The following is a 23,372-nucleotide window of genomic DNA, read 5'->3' on the forward strand; positions in this document are numbered from 1 at the left end:
AGAAAGAAATCCTGGAATGTCGCATCTGATGAGGTGTCAGGAAAGGTTCAAAAGGGTTGGATTTAAAGACGAGTCAAGCACTACAAACTGACCTGTAATCTCCAGGATGTTATTGCAGACAGTACACATGATGGGAGAAAAGATTACATTCTGCGAAGAGACAGGTTTTGCTTCTTCCCTCTTTCAAGCATGTACCTGTGGTTAAAAGCAAGTTCAATCCTTGTCTGTGTGTGCTAGTTAGCTCAGGGGCTTGTGTGCGCAGTGGGCAGAGGTCTCAAATACCAGCATGAGCTGGAGAGGTCATGTGCTGTAAAAGTCAGCAAAGAACCACCTGCTCATCACCATTGCATTGCATGTGAAGAACACTATCGCTCAAGCACTTGAAGTCAACTGCTAACAAATCAGTCAAAAGGAAACAGGGTAACAGTAAGACTGTCTTGCTTGGAGTACTGTCAACCAAACACTGTCAAAAGGAAATGGGACAAAAACATTTCAATAACCTGCAGCGTTCAGAATAGTAAAATTGACTGTTCAACCAGCAACAGTGCAAAATATGCTCTTAACAACAACGAAGGAATGTAACCTCCATAATTTTTAAAAATTGTTTTTGAACTCATCTCATTTCTAATCTGTGCGCTACATTACTACTTTGGTTCACGTTTAGTAACAAATAAAATCTTTCTAAAACAAAAAATCAATGAACTCTCGTTAAATTTAGTTCTTTTTTGAAGGTAAATTCACTTGGTCTAAGAGAAAGGGTGCCAAGGAAGGAGATCCAAAGTGAATTAACTTTGTTGTGAACAACTGAAGGAGCAGATGAATAAAGAAGGGGAGCCTTCCATCCCTCCTCATCCAAAAGTTGATCATTTGGGATAACTCGTCCAGAAGCCTGATAACTTGGGGAACTTCCCGTCAGGACTGGGTTTAACCCATTGTGAAATGAGACCTGTAATAAGTAGAACAAAGGGTTGAGGGGTTGGTGTTGAATGAGTTTGAAGCAGCATCGCACATTGGCAATATAGGCCTCGTTCAAACCTGGTTTAGCAGGTAAGGTATTTTAATACAATTCTAAAGAAGAATCCCTAACTCATCTTATTTAAAAAAAAGCAAAAAGGGAAAATATAATGCAAATTAACTCCTCCACAGATATCTCACACACATATACATAAATATGACTTGAGAGTTTGTGTTACAGGGAGAGGCTGGATGGACTGAGCCTTTCTCCCCTGGAGTGTAGGAGGTTGAGGGGTGACCTTATAAAAATCATGAGAGGCAAAGATAGGGTGAACAGAAAAACATCTTTCCCCTAGGGTGGAGGAGATTAAAACAAAGGGGCATATTTTAAGGCGAGAGGGAAAAGATTTAAAAGGGACCGGAAGGGCAACATTTTCACACAGAGTGATGCATATGTGTAAATGATCTGAAAGTAACTGATGTTACAACATGTGAACGGCATTAAGTCAGGTATAAGAAGAGGAAGGGTTTAGAGGGATATGGGGCAAACACAGGGTAGTGGGACTAGCTCAGTTTGGGATACTTGCTCAGCATGGAGGAGTTGGACTGATGGGTGTATTTCCGTGATGTAAAACTCTGTGAATTAGATATTGGAACACAGGGTCAAATTCTAAACTTCTCAATGATAATATATTTCAGGGAGTGGCAAACAGCAAAGAGGATTTGAATCAACTGAAACTAGGCATGGATAGTCTAACGAAGTGATGCATTTTGTCAGAAGTTGTAGTGACAGGTAATATTGAAATAATGGGACATTTCCAAAGGATATGCAGGGATAAAAGGAGTCTGGGTATTCATGTGAAAGGATCATGAATGGTGGGCACTAGATGGAAATAAATTTCCAAGGTTATGGAAGTATAAAACGGAGAACAGAACGGATTGCTCTGCAGAAAACTGTACAGACATGAGCAATAAGGCCACACTGACTCAAAGATTCAAGACTTGGCTTTGCCAAGTCCATACATATTTATATTATTCATCAACAGGAGCTCCCAGACCCACATTCTCTACCACCCAGAAGGACAAAGGCAGCAGATACACGGGGAACAGCACCACCTGTAAGTTCCCAACCAAGTTGCATGCCAACCTGATGTGGAAAGAAATTATCAATCCCCCATTGCTACTGGCATGTGAAAGCACCCACACAACTCAGACTGTCCAGCTTCACCACCATATTCTTAAAAAAAGGACATTTAGTGATATTCAGTCAAATATTTTTATTTATTCACTCTTGGGGCATGGATGTTGCTGATTGGCCCAGCATTTCTTGCCCATCCCTAGCCGCCCTTGGAATAGTGGTGGTGAGCCAATTTCCTGAACCACTGTAGTCCACCTGCTGTAGTTCAACCCACAATGGCATTAGGGAGGGAATTCCAGGATTTTGACTCAGTGACAGTGAAAGACCGGCAACATATTTCCAAGTCGAAAGGCGAGTGCCTTGGAAGGGAACTTGCAGGTGCTGGGGTTCTCATGTATCTGCTACCCTTGTCCTTCTAGATGGAAGTGGTCATGGGTTCGGAAGGTGCTGTCTGAGAATATTTGGTGAATTTCTGCAGTGCATCGTGTAGATCGTACACACTGCTGCTACTGAGCATTAGTGATGGAGGGAGTGGATGTTTGTGGATATGGTGCCATTCAAGCAGGCTGCTTTGTCCTGTGTATCAAGCTTTTTGATTGTGTTGAAGCTTCACTCATGCAGGCAAGTGAGGAGTATTCCATCACACTCCTGGCTTGTGCCTCACAGGTGGTGGACAGGCTTTGGGGAATCAAGAAGGGAGTTATTCGTGACCATATTCCTACTCTCTGACCTGCTCTTGTAGCCAGTGTACATGAGAAGAGTCCAGTCAAGTTTCTGGTCAACGATAACCTCCAGAACGTTGATAGTGGGGGAATTCAGCAATGGTAACACCATTGAATGTCATGGGGTAGTAGTTAGATCATTCCTTATTGGTGATGGTCATAGCCTTGTTATTTGTGAGGTGCGAATGTTACTTGCCACTCGACCCCTGGATGTTGTCCAGATCTTGTTGCATTTAAAAACACAGACTGCTTCAGTATCTGAGGAATTGAGAATGGTGCTGAAAACTGTGCAATCATCGGTGAACATCCCCATTTCTGACCTTATGATGGGGGGAAAGTCATTGATTAAGGAACTGAAGATGCTTGGATCTAGGATACCACCCTGGTGGAACTCATGCTGAGGTATCCTGGAGCTGAGATGGCTAACCTCTAGCAACCATCTTTCTAGGTGTCAGGTGTGACTCTAATCACTGGAGAGTTTGGCTCCTCATATCCATTGCTAGGGCTCCTTGATGCCACACTCAGTTGAATGCAGTCTTGATGTCAAGAGCTGTCACTCTCACCTCAACTCTGGAAGTCAGCTCTTTTGACCATGTTTGAACTGAGGTTGGAATGAGATCAGGAGTTGAATCGTCCTGACGAAAGCCAAACTGGGTGCCACTGAGCAGGTGCTGCTTGATAGCATTGTTGATGACACCTTCAATCACTGATGAACCAGAAGTGGCTGGTTGGATTTGTTCTGCTGGTGTGTACAGGACATACCTGGGCAATTTTCCACATTGTCAGCAGACACTAGTGTTGTAGTTGTGCTGAAACAGCTTGGTTAAGGGAGCAGCAAGTTCTGGAGCATGAATCTTCAGTACTATTGCTGGAATGTTGTCAGGAACCAATCGCTTTTCCGTATCTAGTGCTTCCAATTATTTTTGATACCACATGGAGTGAATCAAATTGGCTAAAGACTGGTATTTGGTGATGCTGTAGACCACTAGAGGAAGCCGAGATGCATTATCCACTCAGTACTTCTGACTGAAAATTGCTGCAAACGCTTCAGTTTTATTATTTGCAGTTGATATCATTTGGATGTGCTAGGCTCTTCCATTACTGGGATGCTGGAATGTGTTGGCCTTTCCAATGATACCAATATTCCATTAATGAACAAAGAAATAAAATGAAAGGTATTGCCTGTCAGACGCCAAGTGAGGATAAATGCAGTGTGAATCGATATATCCACAAGGACTGCGCATGTTTTGTGCATCTGGGCCTCACCCAAATCCTGCTTCATCTTTGGAAAGAAGCGTTGACAAACGCATCAACTGGAACATTGCAAAATTTCAGGAAAAGCAGCAGTATAATGGTGGGGGTGGGGTGTGTGGGTGGAAGAAGAATGATTGATTGTGCGAACACTGTGACATAGCCCGATGACAAATTAATTGCGGTCTTGGCACTATGGCAACAGAATACGTTTGACAGGAAATACTGTTACAGGGATAAAAAGGTCATGTGCAAGAGCAGCAAATGTGTAATTCTGTTTCCCTCCAGTTGGAGCCAGTATTAAGACAAACACAACACGTTAATGATTATTGCACGCAGAGGTCTCAAAAAAAAAATCAACTTGATAAATCTACTCCGAAACCATTGCTTCTGAAATAGGGAAGGGTTCAAATCAATCTTCAAGAGATATTGAAAGGAGGGGAGACACAAACCACTTGGTGAAAGGAAATGAGCCAGAAAATATTGGTCTAGTCCAATTAGGACCAGCTGTTTTTCTGGTCATGCTGCATTAACAAATAAGAAGCAAAACATCTATCATTAAAATAAACAACTTCAGTAAACAACTGTACAACAGAAGCATCAATCACTGTTGGCACGATAACACTCTTCTGTTAACAGGATGTTCAATGCAGGTTTTGGAAATGCATGTTTTTCTTGCCCAACTTAAATGGCAAGAGGTAACTTTGTCATGAAATCGTACAATGGAGTTTATATCGCCACACTCTGTACTTTAGAATTACCCACAAATGTCTTTTCCCGTGGATTGAGCACTGCAACTCAAAGCCATTGATGTGACGCAGCGTGAACGCTGAAGAAAGTTAGAGAAAAAAAAACGAGCAAACTAACCCAGAAGCATTGACTAGAGGATGCTGAGTCCAAATATTAAACTGCCTTTTGAAAGGGCAAGGCAAAGAGGTGAGGATCAACAAGAGGAATATAGAGATAATGCTGGAGACAAAAGATGGCAACTGGTGATTCAAATTTTGACTCTCTGATTGGAACAGAGCACCACCAACTGCCTGCAGACCTTGCCTTTTACCATCCTATCCCCTCTGTTACTCACCTTTCATCCCTGTTCACCTAAAGGTGCTTCACTTTCACTCTACCACAACCTCGCATTCTCACTTAGGTAGGAAGTGAATATCACCTATGCACCCCAGCTAGCATTACCACATGCACTCACGACAGACAGAAGACAGTAAACATTCAGTCTGGTGGTGGCTCAACAGCAAGAGTGGGGATTTATGAATACAAATGGCATATGTGTTACTCAGTAGTTACTGAGGGTTCAATTGCAATGAGGACAGAAAACAGCCAGCAGTGCAGTGGATGTAATATGGAAAATTAAACCAAATGGGTGTATAATAGTCCTGTCTGAGCATTTTAATCTTCACTCACACTCTACATTTTTTTTTTACGCATGTGGGTTATATGCTTTTATATGCATAGACTGTGGTATAGCAAAAAAACCACACGAACTTTAGAAGGGTTTATAAAAAGATACAGAAGAGAGGCGCAGACAATTCCAGCAGGAATCATCACTTGAAAAGATGAAACAGGGCTTCTCCAAAGGTTTGGGGATAATTCAGATCATAGTTATTGCAAAACTTGTATTAATACATCTGCGGAGAGCAAAATAAAGTTAACATTTCAAGCCGAGTGACCCTTCTTCAGAACGTCCTGAAGACACATGCAGGCAGCCAGAAGCGAAGGCAGTCACAGGACTAGAAACCAGTTGATGCCAAGGTGGCACATTGAGCCCTGCATTCAGTACTTTGTACTGTCATGCTCAGATATAGTGCACTGATAGACTGCCGCAAGTCTATAACATTAACAACAGTACATTCTGTACCCCTGCTGCTGCCGAGTGTGTAAGGGCATTAGTGAATCAGAGATCTGGGAGACATAGAATGCCTACGGTACAGCAAGAGAGACCATTGGACCCATCAAGTCTGTACTGACCCTCCAAAAACCAGCCTACCCAGCCCCACTTTCTACCCTATCCCTACATTTACCAGGGCCAATCCCTTGTGCCTGCACATCTTTGAACCGAGAAAGGAAACTGGAGCACCCAGAGGGGAGAACATGCAAATGGCACACAAATAGTCGCCCAAGGTTGGAATCGAACCCAAGACTCTGATGCTGTGCTGCTAATCACTGAGCTACCAGGCCACCTGAAAACTAGATGGGTGTTTACAACAAATCGGGTTTCATGACTAGAGTCTGTCAGTAAATTCCAGATTTATTTTTTAATCTATGTGCTGCCATGTGGGATTTGAACCCAGATCTCAAGAGCATCACCTGGCTTACTAGCCTGGTAACAGTATGACTACACTGTCATCTCCCCTTCAATGTCATATTGTCATACAAGTAGATAGCAGTGAGGGTCCAGTTAACACACAGTCAAGGAGAAAAAATGTGACCACAGGAATAAGCTTTCCTCTCAAAGTACAGCATTTGAAGAAATATTTGATAAGTGTGCACGCTCCCTCCCTCCCATCCACCCCAAGTATAAAGGATCAATGTGTTAAACCAACATTCACAACCCCAGGTAAGAAAATCTATTACAAATGGAATCCTTCCTCCTTTTCACCCTCATCGTCTGAATGAGTTCTTCAAACTAACTCACCGAATGAGTGTTTCATTGTGCAGATCCCAGACAAAAATACTTCCATCGCTGCAGCAGGAGAAGCAGACTTTAGCATCAGGGCTAATAGCCAGTGCATAGCAAGCAGGGGCCGATGAAGTCAATTCAGCTTTTATTCGTGGACTTGGAGCTGCGAGATCCCAGATGGAAATGGTATTGGCTTCGCCACCCACAATCAGACTACGGCCATCAGGGAAGAGCTTGCAGGTACGGATATAGTTTTCTCTGTTCTGGAGAAAAAGATTATGGTTACATGTTAATCAAGGGAGCAGCAATACACTCAACCACTATAAAGATATTAGTCATTGATAACCACTGTAAGATACTGGTCATTGATTCTCAGGAATGTGAAATCTCTTCAAGGAGGGAGGAGGTCTGTTTATAATATCATAATCTGAAACTCTTGAAATGGCCTGCCCTTTAAACTCTGATAAAACTGATTGCAAATCAATGTCAGTCTTTATTAAAAGAAAACCCTCACTGAATTGCTTTGACTGACATGCTAACTACTACAGCACTAGTTCACACAGTTTCAACAGAACTTTTGATATTTCTCCATTTCAACACTATGAAAGCTTGACTGAGTTTCAAAAGCTATATTGACCTCAGCAAGAAATCTGGAATTCACAATTTGAAAGACAGCTGAGTGTTTATTAAAGAATTAGCTATTTTAGCATGAGGTATGAATAGACATTAGTTTGTCTTTATAAGAAATTAACAACTTGAAATCTTTAAAGATTTGAATGGGCTCAAGTTGGAGCATTCTCCCATTGAGCAAAGATTCTTTTTAGAAATGGGTTTTTATTTCGGCTCCTGAAGATGGCTCATGGTGGATGCTGAGTGAGTTGGCACAAAAGGCATGAAGGATGGAAGTTGAACGGGCACGGCTAAGAGAGGGGCTCAGGGGTTATGGAGAGTGAGGGGGTATGTCATGGGTGAGAGGCCATAAATCTAAAGCAACTGGGACAAAGCACCAGAGAACAGAGGCAAGCCTCACAGCCAACCCACTCAGCAATCACACGCCCTCATGTTATCTTAGCATCTGCTTCTGGGATCACCCAACTCAAAGTATGCCTTCCGCCAAAGCAAGAGTTTCAGGCATCGGGGATCTTTTAATCAAGGCAGGTCTAGAGACTTAAGGAATCTTCCAAATGGGCTCCTCACATCAGGAGTCAAAATCTATCCCTATGTTCTGGATGCTCCCAGGACGGGCAATAGGCAAGGACCTAGGGAGCTCACCCCAGTGATTCCTTAGAATCCCTACAGCATGGAAACAGGCCCTTCGACCCAACAAGTCTACACTGACCCTCAGAGCATCACACCCAGACCCATTCCCCCATAACCCACCTAGGCTACACATCCTGAACTCTACGGGCAATTTAGCATGGCCAATCCACCTAGCCTGCACATCTATGGACTGAGAGGGGAAACCGGTGCACCTGGGAGGACACCCATGCAGACACAGGGAGAACGTGCAAACTCCACACAGACAGACACCCAACGCCAGGATCGAACCTGTGTCCCCGGTGCTGTGAGGCAGCAGTGCTAACCATTGTGCCACCGTGCTGCCCTGTTCTGTTCAATATTTGTTCATTAAAAGTGACATGAATAAAACAGATTATCTGGTTATTATCACATTGCTGACTCTGTGGCATTATAAACATACTACAAAAATGAATGGAGGCGGCCATTTGGCCTGTCCAAGACTTCCCCACCACTCAATAGGACCATGGCTGATCGTAGCTGCCACATTTCCTACATTACAGAAGTGAATAGTTATAATTGACTGCAAAGCACTTCAGTGAGCCTGGGGGAGTGAAAGGTGCTACAAAAATACAGGGCTTTCTTCCACTCGTAGCTTTGCTCACAATCCAAGTAGGTTTGGACACATCGAAACACTGAAATGAAAAAGGCAGGAGATTTAGTGGTTGAAAGTGATCATCACTGCTTGAATGAATTTGTCTGGGAGCGCATCAGCAGTGTTACACCTGACTTCTGTTTTCATCAAAGTCAATAAAAAGCATATCAGACGGAGCATAAAACAAATCAAATACCAGCATCTGGTGAAGAACAATTTTATCTTCTGGGCTGTCCCCTTTAAGGGTGAAGATGACAGCATCATCCCACAGAATCCAGTTACACATCTGAGCCTGGTACAAGCCCATCCCCAAATTGGGAATTCCTCATATTCCACCTGATTTGAAGATCCCAAAAGGATATAAAGCATAAACTAAAACATTAAATCACTGAAAACAAGTCAAATAAGGGGAATATGCATTAGAAGAAACCTCAAGAATGAAACAAGAGTTCTAGAAGAAAGCTAAGAATGAATAAAAATGCACAGCAGTCTATGTTGTTGAGAGGCACTGAAAATGCAAGATTTTGTCACAAAGGAGTGGATAAGGAAAAAAGTATCAGAAGCAGGAAGCTGGAAGTAGGCTTATTCTCGCTCAGGGCTCCAATCAGGGGCTGTTCCACAGTGGAGTCACTGATGTTACCACACAGCAGCCAATTCCTCGCCTCATCCGTCTTTGGTGAATGCCAAGGCACCTTTTCAGTCAGTCAGTCAAGATTTCTGCCTGCTCCTATTTCAAGTTCAGAATTCCAGCCTCTGAGTGAAAATATTTTTCCTCATTTCTCTGCTAACTTGTCTACCAATTGCTGTGAAGGCGAATAGGTTCTTTCCATCCGGGCCCTGCACAACTCTGTCCATCGCAGTCAAATCTCTCCTCAAACCCCTACTCTTGTTTTGGTTGGGTCAGACAGTCCACAGTGGATTGGGCTTTACTTCACTCGGTTTCCCACCCACCAACCTTTGCAAGAGTTCAGAAAAACGAAACTTTATAAAGGGATGGCACAGTGGCAATGTGGTTAGCACTGCCTCCTCACAGCACCAAGGAACCAGGTTTGATTCCAGCCTTGGGTGGCTATGTGGAGTATGCATGTTCTCCCCCCACAATCCACATTACATGGATTGGCCATTCTAAATTTTCTACAGTGTGCGGGCTAGGTGGATAAGCTATGGGAAATGTGGGGTCGTGGGGAATTGCTGGGTCTGGGTGGGATGTTCTTCAGTGGGTCAGTCAGTGCTATCTTGATTGGCCAAATGGCCTCTTTCCCCACTGCAGGGATCCTATGAATCTGAAAGCTAGACAGCTACTTGTACTGCCACTCATGTTGACTTGTCTAAGTGCGCACATTCCTTCATGTTTGACTGCCAACCAGACTTTGGTCCTTCACCCATTTGTCTAGCTACAATCTCTGTGTCAAAGCTGACTGTGTTGTTACTTAATTCTGTGCCAGCAGCTCAACTGAAAAGCGCAAGAGAAATGAACCTTCAGTTTATTATCCAGTCCTCCTTCCTCTCCAGCACTGAACAGACTGCAGCAGTGATCGAATCCAACGGTACAGCATTAAATCCAGCTAGCCTTGCTCAAAATGAAACATTTGGGAGGAATCACTTGCCAAAATAGTAAACACCTAAATAAACTGAGCTGTGGAGCCAAGATTTGCTATTCTGATACTTCAGTGAGTAACAGACTGGGCTGCCTGCCAGAATTCAATGGCATTTATTAGGTGTTGTAATAGCTCCTGATTGCTCTCTGCGCCTATCCCCAAAAGCTAAGAGGAATCAAGCACTTCATAACAGGGCAATAAAACATGACAAGATATTATGTTCAAGCAGAGAGGCAAACAACTCACTTATATTAGTTTTACCTCCAAGTCTTCAGGCAAGCACAAGAAATTATTTTGCTCACATATTAAGTGATTTCCTAGGATATTAACATGGGCTAAAGCTCCCAGCTTCCTCCTACAACTCAGGGCAGTTTCTCCTCCTCCTGTCCTGACTGTGTTGATGTCTGTTAATGAGATTTCATTCTGTGGGCTTGAGGGTTCTCAAGGATTTGCACTACTAGCCTGCCCGAGGTCACATAAGACAGGATGGAGACAAAGCTTGGCCCCTCTGGATTTGAAAATTCAGCTGCTTGCTGCTAAACACGTCGAGCCATTAAGAGGATAGCTCAAACTTCAGCAGCGGGTGCCCATATTACAGACAGGACACTTGGCTGGCATGGTTTACCATTTACACTGCGCTGGGCACTGACTCAAACCAGTGAAGCATCATCCAGGGCAATGGAGTGAAAGACAGAACATGGTATTGAGGTAAAGGATCAGCCATGATCATAGTGAACAGCAAAGCAGGCTCAAAGAGCTAAATAGCCAATGCTTGCTGTGAGTTCCTATCAGCTATCTTGGACCTCATCCATGTGACTATCTTCATATGATTCAGGGCAGTTAATGGTAGGTGACAATGCAACAACGTTAGTGGGTTGAGGCTAAGCCTAAGATCATTTTCACTGATACCCACATGTTTACTTCCCATAAGGAGGAGTTCCTGAACATTAGTAAAGGAGCAGGAAACTTGGCTGGCTTTTCTGATTCTGGTATCACTTGGATGAAAAGCTGGAGGATGACTGATACTTCCGATGGAACAAGTGAGACTTGAAGAGAACAGAAAGGGTGGAAGAAGATAGGGATACCAGTCGAATAAGTCACCGAATTTGTTACACTGACATCAAGGAGGGAAGTGGCTCCGTGGAATTTTCCAAGAACAAAGATCCCTTCTTACTGAATCACAATGAAAACTGTAAGCACTGGAGAAATTCAGCAGGCCTGGCACGGAGAGAAAGTCAACAATCTCATGCACAACCCGGGCCACAGATCTTTGCCAATACTTTAAACAGAATTAATGTTTTGAGTCCAAAATGATTCTTCTTTCGAAATGCAGAAGTGCCCAAATTTTCTATTTTTATTTCTGAACTCCAGGATCCTCAGCACTTCAGCCCCACCCAACTTAACACTGATCTTCTCTGCCAGTTCTCTGCATTCCCTAACTACCACCCCAAACACACCCCCTTGCAATCCTCTCCAACCCCATAGCCCACTTTAGTGAGGGGGGGGGGGGGAAAGGGGTGAGTACAGGAAAATGCTCCAACACAAGCCAGCTTGTTCATTTAGTTACAAAAATAGAAACTGCTGGAGAAACTCAGCAGGTCTGGCAGCAATGGTGGTGAGAAGGCAGAGCTAACATTTCAAGTCCAGTGACCCTTCTTCAGATCCTTTGTTTTATTCCTTAAGCTAAATACTGCCCCAGTTCACAGAATTGCTTGTTGTAGCAGTGCAGGTAAGCCCTATACAAATCAGTTATCGTCACTTAAAATTGAAGGCAACCTGTTCAAGGTCATTAAAAAAAAATACACATACACAAAGCCAACCCTGGTTTCTGTGGAGTCTGCAAGCTGCCACCGAGCAGAAATGCAACATGAGCAAGTTTTGGAAGGTCTATTGGGATATCCTGTATAAATAACTGGAATAAACCTGCCCCTGCATGAATAATGTTTATATGCATAAGGGCACAGCTTTATCCCTGCACTGTGCCTTCGACCCGAGACTATGTGTGACCCTTAGCAAGGCTTAAGAGGGAAAGACAAATAAAGGATACTGTTTTACCAGACAATCCAGCTGTGAGACCGGGCTTCTGTTTCCTGGCTGACTGATATCCCACACTTTGACGCAGCCTTTTCCCCCAGTATACACGTGCTTTGTGAAGTTACTGACGGCCACAGCGCACACCACCTCTCCATGGGGAAGGTTGTTTATCTGTCGAGCGTGCCGTGGGATGCCTGGGCCTGTGAGCGCATCAGTTGGGAAAGCAACAGGCTGCATCTGTCTGTCTGCTCCAACGTGGAATGAGTAGGCACTGTTAACAAAAATGGGGAAAATAAGTTAACGTTAACGCATTGCAAAAATCTTCAGCTGCAGGATAAAGTCAACGAACCTTTGGACCCCATCTAGCCTCCATTTACCCACTTTCATGCCCTCCACCAAACTTCCACAATTCTTTCTTTCTTTCTTTCTTTCTTCAAAAAGGGGTCTCATTGTTGTGATATTGTCGAATCCAAATATCAAAACTTTTAAATAAGTTAAAACAACACTGTTTGAGTAACAAGATAATAAAATGTGAGGCTGGATGAACACAGCAGGCCAAGCAGCATCTCAGGAGCACAAAAGCTGACGTTTCGGGCCTAGACCCTTCATCAGAGAGGGGGATGGGGAGAGGGAACTGGAATAATTAGGGAGAGAGGGGGAGGCGGACCGAAGATGGAGAGTATAGAAGATAGGTGGAGAAGAGTGTAGGTGGGGAGGCAGGGAGGGGATAGGTCAGTCCAGGGAAGACGGACAGGTCAAGGAGGTGGGAGGAGGTTAGTAGGTAGATGGGGGTGCGGCTTGGGGTGGGAGGAAGGGATGGGTGAGAGGAAGGACCGGTTAGGGAGGCAGAGACAGGTTGGACTGGTTTTGGGATGCAGTGGGTGGGGGGGGGGGGAAGAGCTGGGCTGGTTGTGTGGTGCAGTGGGGGGAGGGGACGAACTGGGCTGGTTTTGGGATGCGGTGGGGGAAGGGGAGATTTTGAAGCTTGTGAAGTCCACATTGATACCATATGGCTGCAGGGTTCCCAGGCGGAATATGAGTTGCTGTTCCTGCAACCTTCGGGTGGCATCATTGTGGCAGTGCAGGAGGCCCATGATGGACATGTCATCTAGAGAATGGGAGGGGGGGAGTGGAAATTGTTTGCGACTGGGAGGTGCAGTTGTTTGTTGCAAACTGAGCGGAGGTGTTCTGCAAAGCGGTCCCCAAGCCTCCGCTTGGTTTCCCCAATGTAGAGGAGGCCACACCGGTACAGTGGATGCAGTATACCACATTGGCAGATGTGCAGGTGAACCTCTGCTTAATGTGGAATGTCATCTTGGGGCCTGGGATAGGGGTGAGGGAGGAGGTGTGGGGGCAAGTGTAGCATTTCCTGCGGTTGCAGGGGAAGGTGCCGGGTGTGGTGGGGTTGGAGGGCAGTGTGGAGCGAACAAGGGAGTCACGGAGAGAGTAGTCTCTCCGGAAAGCAGACAGGGGTGGGGATGGAAAAATGTCTTGGGTGGTGGGGTCGGATTGTAAATGGCGAAAGTGTTGGAGGATGATGCGTTGTATCCGGAGGTTGGTAGGGTGGTGTGTGAGAACGAGGGGGATCCTCTTAGGGCGGTTGTGGCGGGGGCGGGGTGTGAGGGATGTGTTGCGGGAAATACGGGAGACGCGGTCAAGGGCGTTCTCGATCACTGTGGGGGGAAAGTTGCGGTCCTTAAAGAACTTGGACATCTGGGATGTGCGGGAGTGGAGTGTCTTATCGTGGGAGCAGATGCGGCGGAGGCGGAGGAATTGGGAATAGGGGATGGAATATTTGCAGGAGGGTGGGTGGGAGGAGGTGTATTCTAGGTAGCTGTGGGAGTCGGTGGGCTTGAAATGGATATCAGTTACAAGCTGGTTGCCTGAGATGGAGACTGAGGTGTCCAGGAAGGTGAGGGATGTGCTGGAGATGGCCCAGGTGAACTGAAGGTTGGGGTGGAAGGTGTTGGTGAAGTGGATGAACTGTTCGAGCTCCTCTGGGGAGCAAGAAGCGGCGCCGATACAGTCATCAATGTACCGGAGGAAGAGGTGGGGTTTGGGGCCTGTGTAGGTGCGGAAGAGGGACTGTTCCACGTAACCTACAAAGAGGCAGGCATAGCTGGGGCCCATGCGGGTGCCCATGGCCACCCCCTTAGTCTGTAGGAAGTGGGAGGAGTCAAAAGAGAAGTTGTTGAGTGTGAGGACGAGTTCAGCTCGTCTCAGCCTGCTCCTGCCCCACCGAACTCATCTCCACCTATCTGGACTCCATTTTCTCCCCTTTGGTCCAGGAACTCCCCACCTACGTCCGTGACACGACCCACGCCCTCCACCTCCTCCAGGACTTCCAATTCCCTGGCCCCCAACACCTCATATTCACCGTGGATGTCCAGTCCCTGTACACCTGCATTCCGCATGGAGATGGCCTCAAGGCCCTCCGCTTCTTCCTGTCCCGCAGGCCCGACCAGTCCCCCTCCACTGACACTCTCATCCGCCTAGCTGAACTCGTCCTCACACTCAACAACTTCTCTATTGACTCCTCCCACTTCCTACAGACTAAGGGGGTGGCCATGGGCACCCGCATGGGCCCCAGCTATGCCTGCCTCTTTGTAGGTTACGTGGAACAGTCCCTCTTCCACACCTACACAGGCCCCAAACCCCACCTCTTCCTCCAGTACATTGATGACTGTATCGGCGCCGCCTCTTGCTCCCCAGAGGAGCTCGAACAGTTCATCCACTTCACCAACACCTTCCACCCCAACCTTCAGTTCACCTGGGCCATCTCCAGCACATCCCTCACCTTCCTGGACCTCTCAGTCTCCATCTCAGGCAACCAGCTTGTAACTGATGTCCATTTCAAGCCCACCGACTCCCACAGCTACCTAGAATACACCTCCTCCCACCCACCCTCCTGCAAATATTCCATCCCCTATTCCCAATTCCTCCGCCTCCGCCGCAACTGCTCCCACGATAAGAGATTCCACTCCCGCACATTCCAGATGTCCAAGTTCTTTAAGGACCGCAACTTTCCCCCCACAGTGATCGAGAACGCCCTTGACCGCGTCTCCCGTATTTCCCGCAACACATCCCTCACACCCCGCCCCCGCCACAACCACCCTAAGAGGATCCCCCTCGTTCTCACATACCACCCTACGAACCTCCGGATACAACGCATCATCCTCCGACACTTCCGCCATTTACAATCCGACCCCACCACCCAAGACATTTTTCCATCCCCACCCCTGTCTGCTTTCCGGAGAGACTACTCTCTCCGTGACTCCCTTGTTCGCTCCACACTGCCCTCCAACCCCACCACACCCGGCACCTTCCCCTGCAACCGCAGGAAATGCTACACTTGTCCCCACACCTCCTCCCTCACCCCTATCCCAGGCCCCAAGATGACATTCCACATTAAGCAGAGGTTCACCTGCACATCTGCCAATGTGGTATACTGCATCCACTGTACCCGGTGCGGCTTCATCTACATTGGGGAAACCAAGCGGAGGCTTGGGGACCGCTTTGCAGAACACCTCCGCTCAGTTCGCAACAAACAACTGCACCTCCCAGTCGCAAACCATTTCCACTCCCCCTCCCATTCTCTAGATGACATGTCCATCATGGGCCTCCTGCACTGCCACAATGATGCCATCCAAAGGTTGCAGGAACAGCAACTTATATTCCGCCTGGGAACCCTGCAGCCATATGGTATCAATGTGGACTTCACCAGTTTCAAAATCTCCCCTTCCCCTACTGCATCCCTCAACCAGCCCAGTTCGACCCCTCCCCCCACTGCACCACACAACCAGCCCAGCTCTTCCCCCCCACCCACTGCATCCCAAAACCAGTCCAACCTGTCTCTGCCTCCCTAACCGGTTCTTCCTCTCACCCATCCCTTCCTCCAACCCCAAGCCGCACCCCCATCGACCTACTAACCTCATCCCACCTCCTTGACCTGTCCGTCTTCCCTGGACTGACCTATCCCCTCCCTACATCCCCACCTATCTTCTATACTCTCCATCTTCGGTCCGCCTCCCCCTCTCTCCCTATTTATTCCAGTTCCCTCTCCCCATCCCCCTCTCTGATGAAGGGTCTAGGCCCGAAACGTCAGCTTTTGTGCTCCTGAGATGCTGCTTGGCCTGCTGTGTTCATCCAGCCTCACATTTTATTATCTTGGAATTCTCCAGCATCTGCAGTTCCCATTATCTCTGTTTGAGCAACAATTGCAGCAAAAGCAGAATGTTGACATATCACTATCAAACCTAAGTTGGGAGATATCTGGAGAACTGGGCTCAGTCTAGGTACCATAGCCTTGGAGTACAGAACCGGTTTACCAGACTGTTACAAGTTGCAAGGCGAGATTACACTATACTAAATGCCTGGAATTTAGATCATTAAAGGGCTACGTTGCTCCAAGTTTGCAATAAGAGCATGAGATGTAGGTGCAGCACTGGGCCATTTGGCCAATCAAGTTTTCTCTGACACCCAATGAGATCATGGCCGATCCAAATATCCTCCACTCCACTTTCCTGCCCATTCCTTGTAATCCTCTATTCCCACACTGATTAAAATCTATCCAAGCCTTGTTTATGTTAATGACCTAGCCTCAACTGCTCTCTGTGTTGAGTAATCCTGCAGATTCACTAGCACAGATGAGATAAGAAATCCCTGCTCAGCTCTCTTAAACGCGCAACACCTTGTTATGAGACTACGAGTAAGGCAGGTAGAGAACAATTGTGTTTGCTGATTAGGGAAGGCCCAACTAAAAGTTGGAGCCAGGTTTTACAGGAGTGAAGTTCAGCACACACCTACATACAAAAGGGGTGGAGACTGTCACAGTCATCCACAAATTGCAACTGATTCAAGGCCAATTACTGATTACAATCAAAGGATGCTAAACTACTCCATTAAGAAATGGGGCAAAAGGTAAGTTATAAGTTATGTCACAGGTGAACCACGAAATCAGGGACCAAGAGATCTGGGGAATGGGCAGAAAGTGGGAAATTTATGAACCATTATTGGCACAGCAGGCTAGACAGGTTGCCAGACTTTCTCCTGCTCGTATTTCATCGCATGAAGATGGTGGAATAGAACCGAGAGGTTAAATATCCTCCTCCTGTCTGTATTTCGCAGGAGTTACTCCTCCACTCTTGATGTGAAATTGGTTAAGCTGCAATTTCACCCTCCCCCGTTAAGAGTCAGGAAGATTGAGGCCACTGGCCAAGAAAATGCATTGATGGTGTCACATTAAACAATGAGAATTGAGGCCCAGTATTTACCCTGCACTCTTATTCACACAAAGAAGGCACCTCCAGAATTTTTGACTATCACCTTTGGCTCATGGCAGAGACCTTTGTAACCGATTCCATTTCTTTCCTTCGGGTCACAGTTGAATCAGATTGCTCAAAAACTTGCTATCCCATTAAAAGTTTGGCATGAACTCACAATCACAAAACCTCTCCATCACTTATTTCCATCTCCAATATCCTCCAACACTGTACCAAGGCCATGAGCTGCCATAACTATTAATTGCTGATCCTAACCTCCAAACCAGATGATCACATACTGACCTCCATCCTCCACTGGAAGCTTTAACTCACCTGTAACCCTGTTTCACTAGCTGCAATGTTATATTCTTCCAACATTCCTGATAAAGCACACCTCAGCACCCCTGAACTGCCGACTCTCCAAAACTTGGCTCTCAGTCCTCAATGCTGACAAACTTAAAATTCTCTTCCTTTCATATTTAAAGGATCTGGTCCTTCTCACGCTCTCTGATAAGATCCTTTCACCCTCATTGCCAATTCTGGCATCTTCACTTCACAACAACAAAAACAGCTTGTACTATTCTGAAATAGCAATTTACATAGTGTTCACTTATAGCTGCCCTACACAATTATATTAAAGTATCAGTGGGTGAAACTATAAGAGCCAGAGTAATTGTCGGAATAAAACAGCCATTGTTACATACTGCCTTCTGTCACACTGTTTCAAACTGACCTTACAGCAAGAGCTTTACAAGCCATGATTTCCAAAATCTAAGTCTCACAATCTGTGAAACACTCTCATTACCTGCCATCCCAACTTCAGATTTGGTTCTTCTCAAAGCCCCCTCCTCTGTGCCAAGGGTGTAAAGCAATATTCAGTCAAAGTAGGCGGATGGATTTGTAACACTGGTGGGGAACAGACTCAAGGGGTTGAATGACTTATACATATTTCTACAGTTATATACAAAAGCAAGTCCACCCTCCTGTCACAGATCCTGGAAACATACAGAGCCACATGCTGGTCTAATTGCAAACAAACATTCCCACAATGACTCCCACTTTCATTCTCATAGTACTTACGGTTTTCCTGCTGTCGCTGCAGACAGGCTCCCAGGGAGTCCAGGACCTCGTTTGTGAGAGTGAGGCTCAAACCCAGCCTAGACACACCAAAAAAACAAAATCAGCATAAAGACAAGAGAGAACCAGGACACTTTAAATTAGAAAATAGGAACCAGTTTAGTTACGCTTTTTAAAAGATAAACGACTGTAGGGTTTCACTGAAAGGAAATTTTGTGTGTGTGAACAATAACCTCAGGAGTGGTTGACAAACGATGGAATTTTTGATGCATAAAGTCTTAATCATTTCTCTATCACATGTTAACACAGACTATTTATGCACAAAACATTATTTGGTGCTAAATTTCTCCTCTGCCTTCCTTCTAGTGTGATCAACTACTCAGGCGTTCTTTTGGGCAGCTTTCCATCTGGTATGTAAGCTTATCCTATACTCACTCTTGTATCCCAATGTATATCAGGTTGCACCCATGCACTTCACTTGTACTTATGGCTTAAATTGGCTCCCAGCAGCTTCATTTAAAAATTCTGATCCCAGTTTACAAATCCGTCAACGGCCTCATCCTGTCCCTTCATTGTAACTTCCTCCAATCCTACAGCAACCTCCAAGCCCCTCCAATTCTGACCTCTTCAGATTTTAACCAGTCCTCCATTCCCTTTAGATCCCAAGTTCTGGAAATCCAAATTCCCCTGCTTCCTAAAATTTCTCGACTCCCCTCGCTCCTTGAAGCCTCCCACTTTGTCCAAAGTGTTGATTACCCATTTTAATATCTCAGACAACCATCCAATCATATAATAAATTATACAATTATACAGCACAAAAACAGACCCTTCAATCCAACTAGTCCATGCCGACTATGTGCCCAAAACTAAACTAATTTCACCCTGTCTGTCCCTGGCCCATATCCCTCCAAACTGTTCCCATTCACGTACTTATCCAAATGGCTCTTAAAATGTAACTCTACTCATATCCACCACTTCCTGTGGATGTTCATTCCACACAGACCTCCTCTCTGTAAAATAGTTGCCCCTTATTTATTTTCTAAATCTTTCTTGTCTCACCTTAAAAATATGTCCCCTATTTTCGAAATCCCCCACTGTAGAGAAAGGGCATCGTGCTTTTCATCTTCTCCATCGACCTCATGATTTTATAAACAAACATCTATCAAAGTCACTCCTCAACTTCTTACACTCCAATGAAAAAACGTCCCTGCCCACTTTTATAACTCAAACCCTCTATTCCTCACAACATCCTGGTAAACCTTTTGTGAACCCTCTCCAATTTAATAATAATATCCTTCTTGTAGCACGACCACCAGAACTGGACACAGTACTCCAGAAGAGGCCTCACCATTGTACCACACACCCTCAACATAACATTCCAACTTATACGCTCAAAGACAGCAACAGAAGTTGCTGGAAAAGTTCAGCAGGTCTGGCAGCCCCCATCTGTGAAAAGAAAATTAAAAGGTTAATGTTTTGGGTCGAGTGCACCTTCCTCAAAATTCCACCCAATCCAAAACATTAATTCTGATTTCTCTCTACAGTTGTTGTTAGACCTACTGAGCTTTTCCAGCAAACTTCTGTCTTTGTCTCTGATTTGCAGCACCTGCAGTTCTTTCGGTTCTGTACTCAAAGGCCTGAATAATCTCTTTGCATGGTTCAGCGTTGAATTTTGATTGGTTAGCACTCCATGGAAGTGAAATGGGAGGTTTTATAATACCGAAAGTGCTACCGAAATGCAAGTTGAGTCCACATTTACCAAAACAACAAAGGTCCTAAAATCTGCCTTGTCACTTAACATCAGCCAAAACACACAACTGCTCACAGGTTTAGTGTGACTCAGTTTTCTTTGAAGCCACAGCTATTAAATACAGGAGGCAGTCATAAAACTGTGTTTGAACATGAAAACAAGATTCGATTAATTATCAGAGCTCACAAGTCAATGTTTAATGCCTCTCACCCCAATCCCATGTCCCTGCATTTTGATTCATGTCTAAAAGGAAATGAAACATAGAATATCCTGAGGTCTCCTGCATTGAAGAAGCTGCGTAGCAGTGTAAGTGCATCACTTAAACGACTTCAGGTACAGATACAGAAGATTATTACAAAGGAGTAATCAATTTCATCAAATCAAAACACAAATCAAGATCTTTCCTAAAATATGCTGGTCCTTCAGTGTTAAAGGTCCCAAGTGGCGGAAGTATAGAAGACAACTCCTTTAAATATCAACTTAATTGGCAATCTCACTCCAGAGACTTCAATAATGCTGGAAAAGGAAAGGATTCCTTTAAAACAGGAAGAGTTGAGCTTTTTAATGTTTGTCAACTATAAAATGAGGATGTCAGCAAACCTCGAGAGGTAACAAAGTTAGTTATTTAAAGACAAGCTCCTTTAATTTGCATTCCTCAACGTCTGCTAAAACAAACAGCTCTTGGGTTTTCAAATTTCAGACTGAGACTCATTGGTCAATGAAGCAAAGGCCTGTATTAAATCTCCAGATCCACATAGGCCGAAGATATACCAGTAAACAAATACTAGAAGCAACATTAGGACCAGTCCTAGGTTCAAGCCTTGGAATGTATTGATCAGGGGTGTTGACACAGTATGGAACTGGAGGAACACAGCAGGTCAGGCAGCATCAGAGGGGCATGAAAGTCAACATTGCGGGTCGTGACCTTCATCAGTCTGCACAAGGAAGAAAATTAAAGTGCAAACGTTCTGTGGGATATTAATCTTTCCCTCTCCCTTTGTTCTAGTAGCACTGATTATGCACAATACATTTCAAGGATGTGAACTTTGCCTTTTAAGAACAGTCTGGAGAATATAACACAAAAGCGCAGCTTACCACAGATGAGCGTCCAAATGTGGAGGCCGAGGCTCCACCATTGAGTTGAGGGGAAGCAAAGTGTAAACCTGCATATGCATTGGCACCAGCAATCCCCCCATTGACTGCAGTGTGGACCATTCCGAATGGAACAGGGAAAGCACCCTGTACAGACAGGGGTGTTTTTAACCCTAAGGCTAAAAGGAAAGAAAAGTGCAAAATTAAGTTTTGTACTGTTATCTCAATCAAAATGTACTAACTGCCATTCCTCCACTATCACTAGCACAAAATCTAGGAACTCCCTTCCCAACAGGTCTCTCTATGCCCAGCAGACTGCAGCAGTTCAAGATGATCTCTGGCCATTGCCTTTTTAAGAGCAGTTAGCGATGGGCAATGAATACTGGCCCAGCAGCAAGTCTTTGATGTATTTCAGAACATTATTAATATAAAAAGAAAATTACAAATAATGTGTTGTCTGTGGTGTTGTAGGGACATTAAAACAAAAACAATCTATTTTCTACAAATCTAATTCAATTTAAATGGTTAATCTTTAAGAACATGAGAGGAGAGCAGGAGCAGGTCATACAGTCACATTGAGCCCGCTTCACCTGCTGACAACATCAACCTGGTCTTCACTGAATCCACCTTGGAACCGGATTCCCCCACCCCTTAAGAGTTAGTGCAACACTATTTGCAAAAAGGCAGTTTCATCACCCACCACGAGGATTACACAACAGGAGGAAGGCACTCCTCAAGGGGGAAAGAATATTTACAACAAAAAGTTGATGTTAGCAAACAGAAGAGTGGGGTTAATTGGAAATCTCTTAGAAAATCCAGCACCCGGTATAACAGACTATACATTCCTATAGTGCAGCCATTAGAAGTAACCGTTTTAGTACTAGTCAGTGAACGGGCAGAAGTCTCTTCTCATAAATGGAAACTATGGAGAGCTTTGCAGAATCACCATATAGTGTGATACAGATTCATTTCACTTGGTTCGCACGTGGGTAGAAGGTTGGCTGGTAAGGCAAGAGGGGAAATGGGTTTCCAACAGAGACCAATGACAATGGTTCCTCTGATATTGCCAATGGCATAAACCACCCAAGAGAAAAACTGGCTGCCCACACAACAGTCCCTTTAAGAATGTGCAGAGGTCTGAAAAGAGACCATGCAGTTCATCAAACAAGTCTTGTGTATCAGAGGACGGCGATAGGGTCACAGAACAAGGGCAATCATGAGTTTACCAAGTGATATGGGTTTTACCTCAAGCAGGATAACGTTATCTGAAATGGCAACACTTTTACTATCCCTGTATCATAAGAAACTCAGCCTGGCTAATGTGGCAATAGAGGATCCAAGAGATATTTATTACAGTTAGCTATTATATCCACAGGCACATCAGTGTCTGGGCCCATATTAAGCTATTCAGTGACATGTCATGCTTCAAGTGACCAGAGTTAAGATGGAATTTGACATCCTTATGCTCTTGGGTCACACGTTACAACACAATGATAATACCACAAAGCACGGCTTTTAAAGGTATGCTGACACAGGCTGCGAGACTTCATGCAACATTGCGAAGAGGGATAGGTCCTGATCTCCAATTCTGACAGCAGTTACAAGGAACACGTCAAATCTTTGGTACATATTTAGAAGCTCTTACGTTTCACACCCTCAATTCAAAGGATACAGACCTTCTATTTAAAATCTACCATAGGCATAGCTTCAGCAAATAGTATAAAGTTACCTAAGGGATCAGCCCCTGTTTTACTCGAAGCTGAGCACAGCTGTGACGTCCCACTAGTGCCTGGGGTTGCAGAATCCCCCCGTGATGATGATACATTCGACTTCAGACTAGGCGTACTGGATTTCTCATTCTAGAATCAGGAACATAAACAGCAGTTAGATAGTTTATAAACTCAACCTGGTACGTATTTCACATCAATCATGATCACAGCACCATTACAGCTTCCCTTTTATAACAGGC

General features: G+C 45.0%; 1 protein-coding gene across 1 annotated transcript in view; it reads right to left on the reverse strand.

The window, feature by feature from the left end:
• LOC125465749 (transducin-like enhancer protein 1) overlaps window positions 1-23,372 on the reverse strand; it is a 177,065-nt gene that overhangs the window by 18,255 nt on the left and 135,438 nt on the right. Inside the window, 5 exon segments of the mRNA XM_048559527.2 lie at window positions 6,716-6,963; window positions 12,245-12,494; window positions 18,565-18,641; window positions 21,407-21,582; window positions 23,133-23,262. Coding sequence (XP_048415484.1) covers window positions 6,716-6,963; window positions 12,245-12,494; window positions 18,565-18,641; window positions 21,407-21,582; window positions 23,133-23,262 — 881 coding nt within the window.

Source organism: Stegostoma tigrinum, chromosome 30 (genome assembly GCF_030684315.1).
Source record: "Stegostoma tigrinum isolate sSteTig4 chromosome 30, sSteTig4.hap1, whole genome shotgun sequence".
Lineage (NCBI taxonomy): Eukaryota > Metazoa > Chordata > Chondrichthyes > Orectolobiformes > Stegostomatidae > Stegostoma > Stegostoma tigrinum.